The 12,672-nt window shown below is 41.8% G+C and overlaps 1 protein-coding gene across 2 annotated transcripts in view; it reads right to left on the bottom strand.

Annotated features, from left to right (window-relative positions):
• Positions 1 to 12,672, bottom strand: part of Amph (amphiphysin) — a 145,760-nt gene that overhangs the window by 49,017 nt on the left and 84,071 nt on the right. For both annotated transcript variants that reach the window (XM_069998537.1, XM_069998528.1), the window contains exons 7-10: positions 10,984 to 11,069; positions 4,802 to 4,877; positions 3,839 to 3,921; positions 836 to 974 (exon numbers count right to left, since the gene is read on the bottom strand). In XM_069998537.1, the coding sequence (XP_069854638.1) occupies positions 836 to 974; positions 3,839 to 3,921; positions 4,802 to 4,877; positions 10,984 to 11,069 (384 nt within the window). The remainder of the gene's footprint in view (positions 1 to 835; positions 975 to 3,838; positions 3,922 to 4,801; positions 4,878 to 10,983; positions 11,070 to 12,672) is intronic.

Genomic DNA, 12,672 nt, shown 5'->3' with positions numbered 1-12,672 from the left:
GGTAATTTTTCTCCATAGTTACCTTTGCCCGACTCTCACTGATTCTGTTCAGCCAAGTGATCTATGCAGTTTTCTTGAGTGTTTATTTAAGTGCAATGCACTGTGGTGAATAGGGAAAAATGTACAAAATAACACATAAATAAAACCACTCTTCTCACCCCAAGTACAAACAAAAGCACTAGAAAAGCCATTTAGATGAGAAGGTAGGATAAAAAGGCACTTTGGAAGAGCAGACACAATTTCTTTTTGTGTTTTTTGTGTCAGTCCTGGGACTTGAACTCAGGGCCTGGGGGTTGTCCCTGAGGTTTTTGGCTCAAGGCTAGTGCTCTACTTCTTGAACCATAGCTACGCTTTTGGCTTTGGGGTATTTAATTGGAGTTAAGAATATCATGGTCTTTCCTGCCCAGACTGGCTTTGTACTATGATCCTCAGGTCTCAGCCTCCTCAGTAGCTAGGATTATAGGCATGAGCCACCACTGCTTGGCTGTTTTTGTTTTTTTGTGTGTTTTAGAGCTTCTGGGGGTAGATCTCAGAACCTGTTGTATACAAAGCAAGTGCTCTAGCACTGTGCTGGACTCCCATCTATTAAGAGAGAACTTTGAGAGCCAGACAGGTTGAGTCAGGACGCAAATTAGCCTGAGGAAGCTAAGGATGCCAGAAGTCCCAGAGATTCAACCACAGGTGTTAAGTAAAAACCAAGACCAATAGAAGGATTCCTCTGTGGTAACCTACCCCAATGGAAAGGCCAACCTAAGCCCTGGACCACAGAATGTCCCCCAGGGGTCACCTCCCCGGCCAGCTGTCCCACTACCCCGCAGGTGTGCTCTCTTCCCACCTGTGAAGGTGACCTTGGCCGCACAGGCACAGGGGATGCAGGCGCGAGAGTGTGATTGGGGCCAGCGGTGGGGCTCGGCGGGGGTGAAGGCTCTTCTGGTGGTGTTGGCGTCTTTGCGATACGGAGAGGGCCCGAGTCACTGGGTAGACACAGGGGATTAAAAAGGCCTCACTCAATCAGGGGGTCTCCAACCTGCACCCCTCTGCAGGTTAACTCTGGTTATCAGAATCAGTGACAGTGAGGCCTAGTCCTTCTGTTATTCTTCCTGAGAGCCAGATCTCATGCATAGATCATCTGTTCTCCTCACCTAAGCAAGGCACTACTGTCTCCACTAGACAGGTTTGAAAACAGGAGCACGGAGAGGTTAAGGCAAAACCTTAAGGTGGATCTGAATTCAGCTCTTAGTCTTTCCACTTTAAAAGAAAGACTCCCCGACATGAAGCTAGACTCAGTGAACCAGTGTCAGTTTTGTTCTCCAAGAGAATCTTACAGAAAATCTATAGAAAATCCTACTGAGAAAACTGTGAATCTTGTATTCAAAGGCCCTTCAGGAAAGGGTGAATACATCTCTTGTAGATTTTATAACATCTTGAAATAAATTCCCTATTTCTTTCTTTCTCCACCTTTTGAAACAATGACTCAAGCCAGACACCTTGCAGCATGTAAATCAACCTTGTGACAGATGAGGTCACTAACAAAACGTTCCTGAGAGCCACACACAGTCCCCGCACCAAACCAGACAAGTGGGGACAGCTAAACAAGGAGACTAATATGGTACTAGGGACACATGCTACTCTCTAAGAATTTCTAAAGACTACAGCCAGAAGGAAGTGAGTCTGTACTGTCAATGAAGAGAACATAAACAGCAGCATGGTCTACACAGTCAAGGGCAAGGGAGCTATGTCCTCCAGAGAACAGATGCCCACATGATTGGTCCCCTCATTGGTAACCATGGCTTTGATGGGAAACACAGCCCTGGTCTACAGTCCAAGGGACTTCACATAACTCACTCACCACCTTGCTCTGCAGAGGAATGGAGGGGGAAAAAATGAAAGGAATATTTGTTAAATGGCAGCCACCCTGCCTTCTCCTCACTCTAGTCAAGACTGGGCAACTCTGACATTTCTAGAGGCATATGCCCCTTCCTTTTCCAAGTAAAGGAGTGACTCTTCACAGTTTAAGGGGTTTAGTGTGACATTCTGAGATTCCTATTCTTTTTTCATTTGTTCCCAGCTTACTATTGAAATCACCATTTTGAAACAAACTCCACCCCTTTGGATGTGTTACTGTTTGTACATTCATTTGTTCGTTTTAGTGGGACTGGGGCTTGAACTTCAGGCCCTGCATTTGCCAGGTAGGTCGCTCTACCACTTGAGCCACATCCCCAGCTCCTTGGAAAAATTCTTTGTTTTCTGAATTTCAAAAGAATGGGGTAAAATTTAATGTGTCCATGTAAATGTTCAGTACTTCCCCATCCCATCATCCTCCCCCTCCACACTCATTTTAAGTTTCCTATTTTGTCACATATGTCCATTGGGTATTCTGCTATTTGTCCTCTGTTCCTCCCACTAGACACCCTTCCATTTTCATTTCAGCTTCCAATATCCTTTGCAGGAAACTATGAGTTGTTTGAAAGTATACTCTATGGAAATGTAGTCCTCTATTGTCAGCTAGCTTGTATCTCTGGGGCATGCCTCTCTGTGTGATTATGGGGCAGCTGGTATTTTAGCTATCAGTAGGAGGATCCCACTCTGGACTAACCTAGGCTAAAACATGAGGCCAGATCCCAAAGCAAAAGGACGTTGGTTTTTTTGTTTGCTTTGAACAGGGTCTCACCGTCTTTTGCACATGGCTAGCCTTGCCTAGCATCCTCCTCTGTAACCGGAATAACAGGTGTGCACCTCACCCCAGCTTATTGGCTGGGATGGGGTCTCACTAACTTTTGCCGAGGCTGGCCTCAAACTATGATCCTCCCAATCTGTGACAGAGTGACAGAGGTGAACCACCATGCCTAGACTTCATTGTTCTTTTAAGCCACATTCATGCCCTCAGAGAGAGGATGTGTTTACTGCCCACTTAGAAGAGCAACTGTAACAGGCTCAGCCAAACCAAAGAGCAGGGGGACCAGAACTCCTGAAACAAGTCCAGACACTGATATCGGTAAGTAACAGATCACATTAAATAGATGCTAAGATGGCATGGCACGTGCTATGCCTATAGATGTTTCTATGAATGCAGTCATCTGAGTGTTTGCACTGTTTGATGTTATCACATGTACAGACTATCATGGCTACACATTACTCTAGAAGCCATGCAGTCAAGTAGTTGTTTATAATAGATTTCAAAACTGAGCTCATTAACCAGAGAGGTTATTAGACTAAGTGAAAGAAAGCAAAACAAGTTAGTCTCGGAGGCATACAACTGGAAACGAGGTTTCTGACTACATGATCTAAGCACACATGCCTGAAAGATACGGCATGAAATGGATTCCAGAATCATAAGAGAAAGTGGGTATGAAGCCAGACTCCTGGCAAGGTGAACCATCTACCTGCACACCGTCCACTGTAGTCCTTGGGCCCTGGCTATTATTTGATTGGCCTGCTGCTAAATGGGAAAGCAATGAGGCAAGAACAAAGCTATGCTTGCAGATCAGTACCCAAGAAGAGGGAAGAGGGAGGTTAGGTGTCTCTCCTACTTCTGTCTTTTCTACTGAAGTAGCAAGTCGAAACCATCTATCATGATACAGGTCCCACGTAACTCAGAGAGAGGCAGTGAGCCAATTAAGCTGCAATAACAAGGGTCAAAGACTGAATGCAATGTGAAAGGCCTAAACTAAGGTTGCTGTCAGCCTGTGGATGGAGTCTAGCTCTACTGGGATGATTAAAGGATGAATAAAGTGGCCCAGGCCACTGCACAGACCCCAGCAAGCTCAGCAGGGGGCGTATCACATACAGGCATGTGGGAGTGAACTGGCCTCTGGGAGTGAACAGGTGTGGGGCCTACCTGGGAGCTCCTTGAATGGTGAAGGCCTTGTCTGCGTGTTGGTCACCCAGTTTCGTCATCACTTCAAACAGTTTGTGGCAAAGCTGAGGGGACAGAAGCCACTGGTCTGTTATCCAAAGTTATCACCACAGTGCCCAACCCTGCACACTCCCCAAAGGAAGCTAACGATGCCTTGAGAGGCAGGGCGGCCTCAATCCTTGGAATTCTGTATATGATCTCAATGTACGATCCACAACAAAACTGCAGTAAGTTAAAAAGGAACTAGAAGATATCATTTGAAGACAGACATATTCATTCACAGAGAAGAGAGCACAACTCAAGTTTATTAGTGACTTTGTCTCTGCTAGAACTTGTCAAATTACTACTTTCTGGAACCGGGAAAATATCCATCAGTAACAGTGCTGCTGATATCTGACTATTTGGGGCCATTTTTTTTCCCATCAGATTCATGCACAACTTGAAATTCTGACTTTACACACTGAATGGAAGTTGCAACTGTGAAGCTACACTCAGCCTTTTAAAAGATTTAGAAAACTAGCCAGGCGCAGTGGCTTACACCTTTATGCCCAGCTACTCAGGAGGCTGAGATCTAAGGATCACGGTTCAAAGCCAGCTGAGGCAATAAGGTCTGTGAGACTCTGATCTCCAATTAACCACCAAAAAATCCAGAAGCAGAACTAGACTCAAGTGGTAGAGCGCTCGCCTTGAGCAAAAGAAGCTGAGGGAGAGCACCCAGGGCCTGTGTTCAAGCCCCAGGACCACAAACAACAATGACAATGCAGAGAACTATGTGGCCACACTACAAAAAAAGAAAAAGAAAACCATTTTAAAGACAACTGTGCAAAAATGACAGAAAATAAATATAGGAGGCATCGGAAGCCAGGAGAATAGTTTGAAAAATGCTAAGCTACTACTTCATTTTCTTCCAAAGGAACATTCTTTTATATTTACTCCATTACTCACCACGGCAATTTCCTTATGGAATTTGGCTTCCAGGCTAGATACATTTTTGAAAGTATTGACATAAAATCCAACTCGTCTGCCATGTGGAAAGAAAACAGAGGATAGAGAGAGATAGTTAACAAAAATGGACTTTAGTGTGTGCTGGTACCAGAGCTTGAACTCATGTCCGCATGCTTTCACTCAAGGCTGGCACTCTTGACACTTGAGCCACAGGAGGTAAGAATCTTCAACTTTCCCTGCCCTGACTGGCTTTGGATCACAATCCTTGGATCTCAACCCCCTGAATAGTTAGGATTACATGCATAACCTTCCAGTGCCAGACTAAAAATACTATTTTAAAATTAGGGTTACTTTCTTCCTTTGAACTCTGGTCCTGGATACTGTCCCTGAGCAATTTTTACACAAGGCTAATGCTCTACCACTTGAGCCATAGCTCTAATTCCAGCATTTTTATGCTTAATTGGAGGTAAGAGTCTCATGAGCTTCCCTGTCTGGGCTGGCTTTGAACTGTGCCTCTCAGATCTTAGCCTCCTAAGTAGCTGGTGTACAGTGCCTCGGTGCCTAGCAAAATTAGGTTTTCTCTACACAATTTTGAATAATGTTGGATTGAATGGAATAGTTAAACCAGAGTATGCATGACTTTCCCTCACCAGCTAATAAACACAAATTCATATTTTAGAATAGAGTATATGTCTCTCCTTGAAATTCAGGCCCCTCTGTCAGACAGTGATTCTCATTATTCATATGCACCAGAGTGCCTAGGGTATTTACTTTCACTCAGATCCCAGAATGCTGACCAAGAAGGTCCATCTACCATGAGTTTCTAGAAACTACACTGTGGTAACCACTGCCCTGAGAAGCTGCTTCTGTTTTAGGTATGGATTTCAACAAGTTTGAAGGTCAACAAGATTACTTTTCATGTTCACTCCACATAAAGGGTCTAGCTTCAGTATTAAATATTTGGATTCCCCAATGCATGTGATGGAGGTAAATACAAAACCCCAAAGATAACTCCAGTGATTGAGCAACATGAAGAGCATGCTGTCATTGGGCAGGCTGCCTGCTCAAACATGTTTGAAGGGTATTCTGGTACAAAACCGAAAGTCTTCCTGCCGTCATTCTTTGATCTCGAATATTAAGCCAGAGGTAGACTCTGTCTAGTACCCCCTCAGGATAAGTTCCCTCATTTCTAAATGAGGAATCTTGGGACTTTATATTAACTTAATCCTTCTTAATGCAGCTGAGAAAATTACTATCTTAATTAAATTCATGGAATTGTTCTGATGGCAAATCTCAAAAAGAACTATAGAACCCCAATGGCTTTATTAGATTTTTAAATCTCAATTAAGGATTAAATAGGGACTGATATGTCAGAAATATGTGGATCTGATACAGGTGACAGCACATATTGAGAGAGTTTACAACACACTTGGAGAGTAAGAAGGAGAAGGTTTAAGGAAAGGAGAAAGAACTACCAGTGTTTGAGTTGTACCTTGCAGTACACAGAATTCTAATGGAGAGAGAGAGAGAGAGACAGAGACAGAGACAGAGACAAAGAGAGAGACAGAGACAGAGAGACAGAGAGACAGAGAGACAGAGACAGAGAGACAGAGACAGAGACAGAGACAGAGAGAGACATATTCCATCCAAAGCTGACAAGACCAATGGGCGTCCAGTACTTCATCCCTGCATTCTCGGAACTGCTCTGGAGGCCATTGCCCCATTTTACCTGGCAAGCTGAGACACAGGCTGCTCAAACCATGCAGTTAACATGTCAAGAACCAACATCTCTCCCAAAAAGAAAAAGAAAATCATGAAATACTTAAAAAGAACTATTGTAGAAGCCTGAATTTTGTTATTTTGCTGCACGAGCTAAGGAGGTTTAGAATTTGTAAGTGAAATCGAAGCTTGAAAGTTTAGTTTAGAGAAACAGTAAATCCATTTTTCTAATAAGCCTGGCTTCTGTTGTGGGCAATCCTGTACCTGATATTTTTACTTAATCCTATGTTTTGTATCCCCACAGTGACCATGTGACCCTCATTATATATTTTTTATTTTTATTTTATTTTGGTGTACTGGGGTTTGACTCAGGGCCTTGTGCTTGCTAAGCAGGTGCTGCACAATGGGCACTGTTCCTGAGCTTCTTTTGCTCAAGGCTAGCACTCTACCACTTGAGCCACAGCACCACTTCTGGCTTTTTCTGTTTATGTGGCACTGAGGAACTGTACCTGGGCTTCATGCATACTAGGCAAGCGCTCTAGCACTAACCCACATTCCCAGCCCACTTTAGTTAGTTTTACAATATATTCTTCTGTTCTTGTCAAGGGCTACCTTTAGACCACTATCTTCCTACCACATGGCTGAGAGCACAGGTATGAATCTCCACGCTCACTTTATTGGTTGAGCTGAGGTCAGCTGACTTCAAACCTCAATCCTATCCACCTCTCCCTCCCAAGTGACTGGGATCACAAGAGTGTGCCATCATATCTAGCCCTTTCATATACTTGAATTTTAATTGACATTAAATCATGTACTTATTCACACATGTGGGCCTACACAGCTCTCCATGTATATAGTTGCTGTATCTTCAGATTCAAATGCTTATCACAAATACTAGGAAAACACTGGGCGTGGCCATTTGAGCCTTTACCAGCTACATGGGAGGCAGAGATATGATGATCCCAGTTCAACACCAGCCCAGAAGAACAGGTCCCATGTGGTTGTTCTGTGATCTGTACTGCATGAGAGGAGTAGATTGGAGGACCACAGGCCCCTCTGGCCCTAATCTTGCCATCTAAGTCACCCACACACTAATGTTTCCAGTCTCCTTGGTAAGCTCTAGGCCTAGCTGTTGCAACAGACTTTGGACATTTCAACAATCTTCAAACTCAGCTTATATAAAACAGAACTCAGTGTTTTACTAAAAATGCCCTTTTCTTTATATATTCCCTAAGTCCTTGAAAGAAGCCTTCTTTAACCACTCACACTACTCTGGTCACCCATCTTGTGCTATTCACTATCGCATTACAATTCAAACTTACTGCCTCAGATTTTATTTGTTATTTCTTTTCCTGTAATTGCTGTTCACTATTTTCCCATGTAGGCTCCAAGAAAACAAACAAATGTAGGACCTGACCTTGAGCATCTCAGAGAGGGCCTGACTCACATTGGGTGGGCAGTCAATAAATATTTAATGATAGAAAGAAATAACTCCGACCCCTACCTCTCTCCTAAGTTCTCACCACAACCCTCCTGGGCACTCTTGCTCCAACTTCATGATGCATTCAATTAATTAAAGTTCCACAAACCCCAATCCCCATTACATACAATATTCCTTTACCAAAGGCTGACTTCACTGATTTGAAATCATTTAGCTCAAGCATTCCCTCTGGGGTACTTCCTTCTTGACAAGAATATATCATCATTATCTCTGATAAATTACAAGTTCCTTTATAACATTTAGAAAGAGATGGAAGTGTGACTCAGTGATACAATGCTTGTTTAATGTGTGGGCTCAATACTGAGCAAGACAGTAAAATAAAGAAATAAATAAAACAGCCAAACATAACCAATATCCTTTGCTGAAATTAAACCTGTACCCCCACTAAGTAGTAATTCGTTATTTTTCATTTATACAAATACTTCTGAAACAATTTAATATTATAGAAGCAATGGGGGAGTAGAGAGACAAAAAAGCATATAGAAAGCAAGTAGATGTAAATCTTGTATTATCAGACTATATTACATCTGTATTAAATTCTAGAAGTGTTACATTATTAAAAACTAAATTAAAGATAAATGGACTCAGCAAACATACCAAAAGGAAGAAGTTGGTAGAACAGATAAACACACACACACATATACACACATAAATGATCTATCTTAATATTGAGCAAAATTGGAATACTGTACATTCAAACCAAATAGATTGAAAGCAAAAAGATGTAACACACAGTGAGGGAAAAGAGGGGGGGTGTATCAGATAAAATAGGCAAAATTTATTGGTAGGAACAAAAGCAGATATTTTATTTATTAAAATGAACTGCTCAACTACTAAGAAGCACATCAATTAAAAAACACATACACACTTAACAATGGAGCTCAAATATATAGAAAGCAAAAGCTGACAGAAAAGATGTCAGAAATATACCTAAACTCAGTTGGAGCTGGCAATATCTCATTTTCCATCATGATCAGAAAAAGTAGATGCAAGATTAGTAAGGAAATAAAAGGAGTTGAAAACACTATAGTCCAAAAGGACTTAACAGATGGAGAGCATTCCGCTCACATTCTGAATGGATATGAACAGGTTGGTACAGGATTTCACACAAGTCACTTAACACACATCCATTATGGTATGTTCATTGTTTTACTTTTCCCCCATAGAAGGCAGGAAACTCAAAACACTAACCTCAATTTCAAGTTTGAGCAATAAAACTAGGAAAGGAATTGTACTTGGAAAATAACTTGGACAATTAAGACTGAATGCAATCTCCTTATAGCTAAAAACAGATCCTAGATAAAGGCTGCAGGGTTCATGGGGGAAAAACACAATATTTTACATATTAGCTGTAGGTTATATAAGCTTCATAAACTTAGTCAAGATGTTTAATTAATATGACCCTTAGATGCCTCATCTGTAAGATGGAAACACCATGATTAATATTAAAATTAGAAAAAAAAGAAAAAAATAGAAAAAAGATTAAAATTAGAGACAATGTACATCAGGCACATAAAATAATAATCAGCAAAAGAAGGTATTCTAAAATAACCTTTTTCTTCTAACAAACAGACACAGACACACAGACACAGACACACACACGCACGTGCACACACACACACGCACGTGCACACACACACACACACACACACACACACACACACACACACACACACACACACACACACACACACACACACACACACACACACACACACACACACACACACACACACACACACACACACACCCTAATATTGTAGATCTGGATTTAAGTTAAAAAAAACTACGTCAAATTTTGACCAAAGGGCAGGTTTTGGCTTGACTATCCTGAACAATTAGTTTCAGAGTGATAAATCTGACTCAATTAAAAAGTATTGATAGCCAGGTGCCCGTGGCTCAAGCCTGTAATCCTAGCTACTCAGGAGGCTGAGAGCTGAGGCTCAAGGTTCAAAGCCAGCCCAGCCAGGAAAGTCCATGAAACTCTTATCTCCAATAAACTACTAGAAAACCGGAAGTGGCACTGTGGCTCGAGCGGTAGAGCGCTCACCTTGAGCTGAAGAGCATAGGGACAGTGCCCAAGCCCCACAACCGACCAAAAAAAAAAAAGTATTGATATACCTTACTTATGTAACTGTAACCCCTCTGTATATCACTTTGACAACAAAAAAGAAAACAATATCTAATTTTTAAAAGTATTGGAAAGTATTTCGTACATGAACTAAGAAGAGGAAAAGGATCCTTTCCAATGCTTTCTCTCAGACATTCCATTTGTTTTTAAATCTCTACAAAGTCTTTCATACAGTGAGACATTCTGACAAGTACTTCATTTCTTAGTAATTGAATACCTTTAAGCAAAGAACACATAAGCCCACACAGTTGTCAGTTAATGCTAATTTAGGGTGCTTTTACAAATAAGTACAAAAAAGTTCAGTTACATATCCAAATCATACTAATTCAAATGGTATATATTTGTCTGTGGGCAATTATTTCCAAGGGTATTATTTCATAATTATCTACTGACAATCTCCCAGAATATTAACTTCACCACTGAAGATTTTGAATACGAAGGTAGTCAAGCATTTCAAAACATCAGCTTAAAAAGCAATGGGGATGTGCATAGTGGCATATGCCTAGAATCCCAGCTACTTAGGAGGCACAGGTGGAGGATTTCTGTCTGAGGCCAGTCAGGACAAAGATACCTTGAAACCCTATCTGAAAAACAAACTACAAGCAGGACTGAGACATGACTGTAGTATCCAAAACAGGTAGCTGCTAACTGTATGTGGCTATTCAAATTGAGTTAGAACTAAACAAATTTAAAATTCAGCACCTTGGTGTCACTAGCCATATGTCAAGCACCCAATATATCCTTGTGTGGAGATTCAGTGCTATGCTGGAAAGTGCAGACCCAGAGCACATCTCCTGGATATCACGGGAAGACACGCAGAAACATATTTACCTTGACCACAGTGATGGCAACTCTTCTTGTAAGTCAACATTAAACTCTTCAAACACTTTCTGCGCTTTCTGAAATTCCTCTTCTGCCTAGAAATGGTGCACAATACACGTTTGCACACACAGACACACAGCCATTTCTACAAAGAACACCATCTGATTTAAAACAGAAATTGCTTTACGTATCCTGGAAAGATCAGGGAAAGGAAGGAACATTTGTTAAAATGCACACCAATTTTTTTCAATTAAATATGAAATAGGAGGAGTTTTTTTTAACAGGGAACTAGATTGAGTATAGTGCTTTACCCTGTGCTGGTCACTGGTGGCCGATTCATTTATCCTACAAAAATGTGCTTGCTTACCTAACTTATGAAATGGTAACCCCTCTGTACATCACCTTTATAAAAATAATAAAAAAATAGTTAATTAAAAATGTGATTGTTGGGGCTGGGAAGGTGACTCAGTGGCAGAGTGCTTGCCTTGCATGCATGAGGCCCTGGGTTCGATTCCTCAGCACTCCATAAGCAAAAAGAAAAAAATCCGGAAGTGGCACTGTAGCTCAAGTGGTAGAGCCCTAGCCTTGAGCTGAAGAGCTTAGGGACAGCGCTCAGGCCCAGAGTTCAGGCCCCATGACCGGACCCCCCCCCAAAAAAGTGATTGCTGCCTGTCATCTGGAAAATTTTACTCTGGCTACTGGAGATGAATTGCCCCCCGCCCCCGAAAGTCTCAATCTTCTTGGGTGACTAAATAATTGCCTGATGCATCTTGAGAAAGGACTGGTAATCCATTCTGCAACCATCTTATAGGGGAAGGGGTACAGAGAAGAGAGAAGGTTCCACAGAGAGGTCACATCTTAACTGAACCTTGAAGAACCAGCAACCACTTGGTAAAGAAAGAGACCTGAAAGCATCACAATACATAAAAGAGGTGGTGGTGGTCCTTGGGATAGAACTCTATCCCAAGGTTTGCTCTTCGTATCTGTACCTCAGTGGCTAAGATGAATATGAAGGAAAGGCAATGCAGATGAAGGGTTAAACAGAGTTCCTGGCATCTGGGACACCGCCCTTGAATGGATTGATTACTGTGGCTGCTCAGGATGTCGAGCAGGTCACATAGGGTCTGCTTAGCATGTGTGTGTGTATATGTACATGGGGGGGGGAGTGAGGAGCACAGAAGTACTTGAATACTGGAATGGAATTTTAATCTTTTTATCCTTTCTACAGGCAATCAGAGCCATAACAAGAGTTTAGCAGTAGAGAAACACAGCTAAACATGAGATGTAGAAAGACCACTACTCAGGCAGCTGTGCTCAGGCAGAGAAGCAATACTGAGCCCACAGGGAGCAGTGGGGAGGTGATTATCAGTTAGTTGGTATTTGTAAACAACTTGCATACAAAACAAAAACGACTGAAATGGGCTTTCTAAAAGAAAATTAATGATATGAATGCCTGTATTCTTACATGATCATGAGTTGTCTGAGAATTTCTAGCTTGATTCCCCACATAATCTACATTAAAGCAGGGACCACAGAGCATAGCACACAGGGAAGTTCTGACACAAGCAAGACTTGTAGTCCTATCACAGAGCAGTGGAGCCAAATTTATACTGATCAAAATGTGTGAACAAAGGAGGAGGCTGCAATGCTTGGTAAGAAATGTACGCATAATCCTGCCCATGTAATTGTAACCCCTCT

The sequence above is a fragment of the Dipodomys merriami genome, unplaced genomic scaffold (genome assembly GCF_024711535.1).
Source record: "Dipodomys merriami isolate MVZ:Mamm:240054 unplaced genomic scaffold, mDipMer1.0.p SCAF_104, whole genome shotgun sequence".
NCBI lineage: Eukaryota > Metazoa > Chordata > Mammalia > Rodentia > Heteromyidae > Dipodomys > Dipodomys merriami.
The sequence above is the reverse complement of the archived record's forward strand: the minus strand, read 5'-3'. Positions and strand labels throughout refer to the sequence as shown.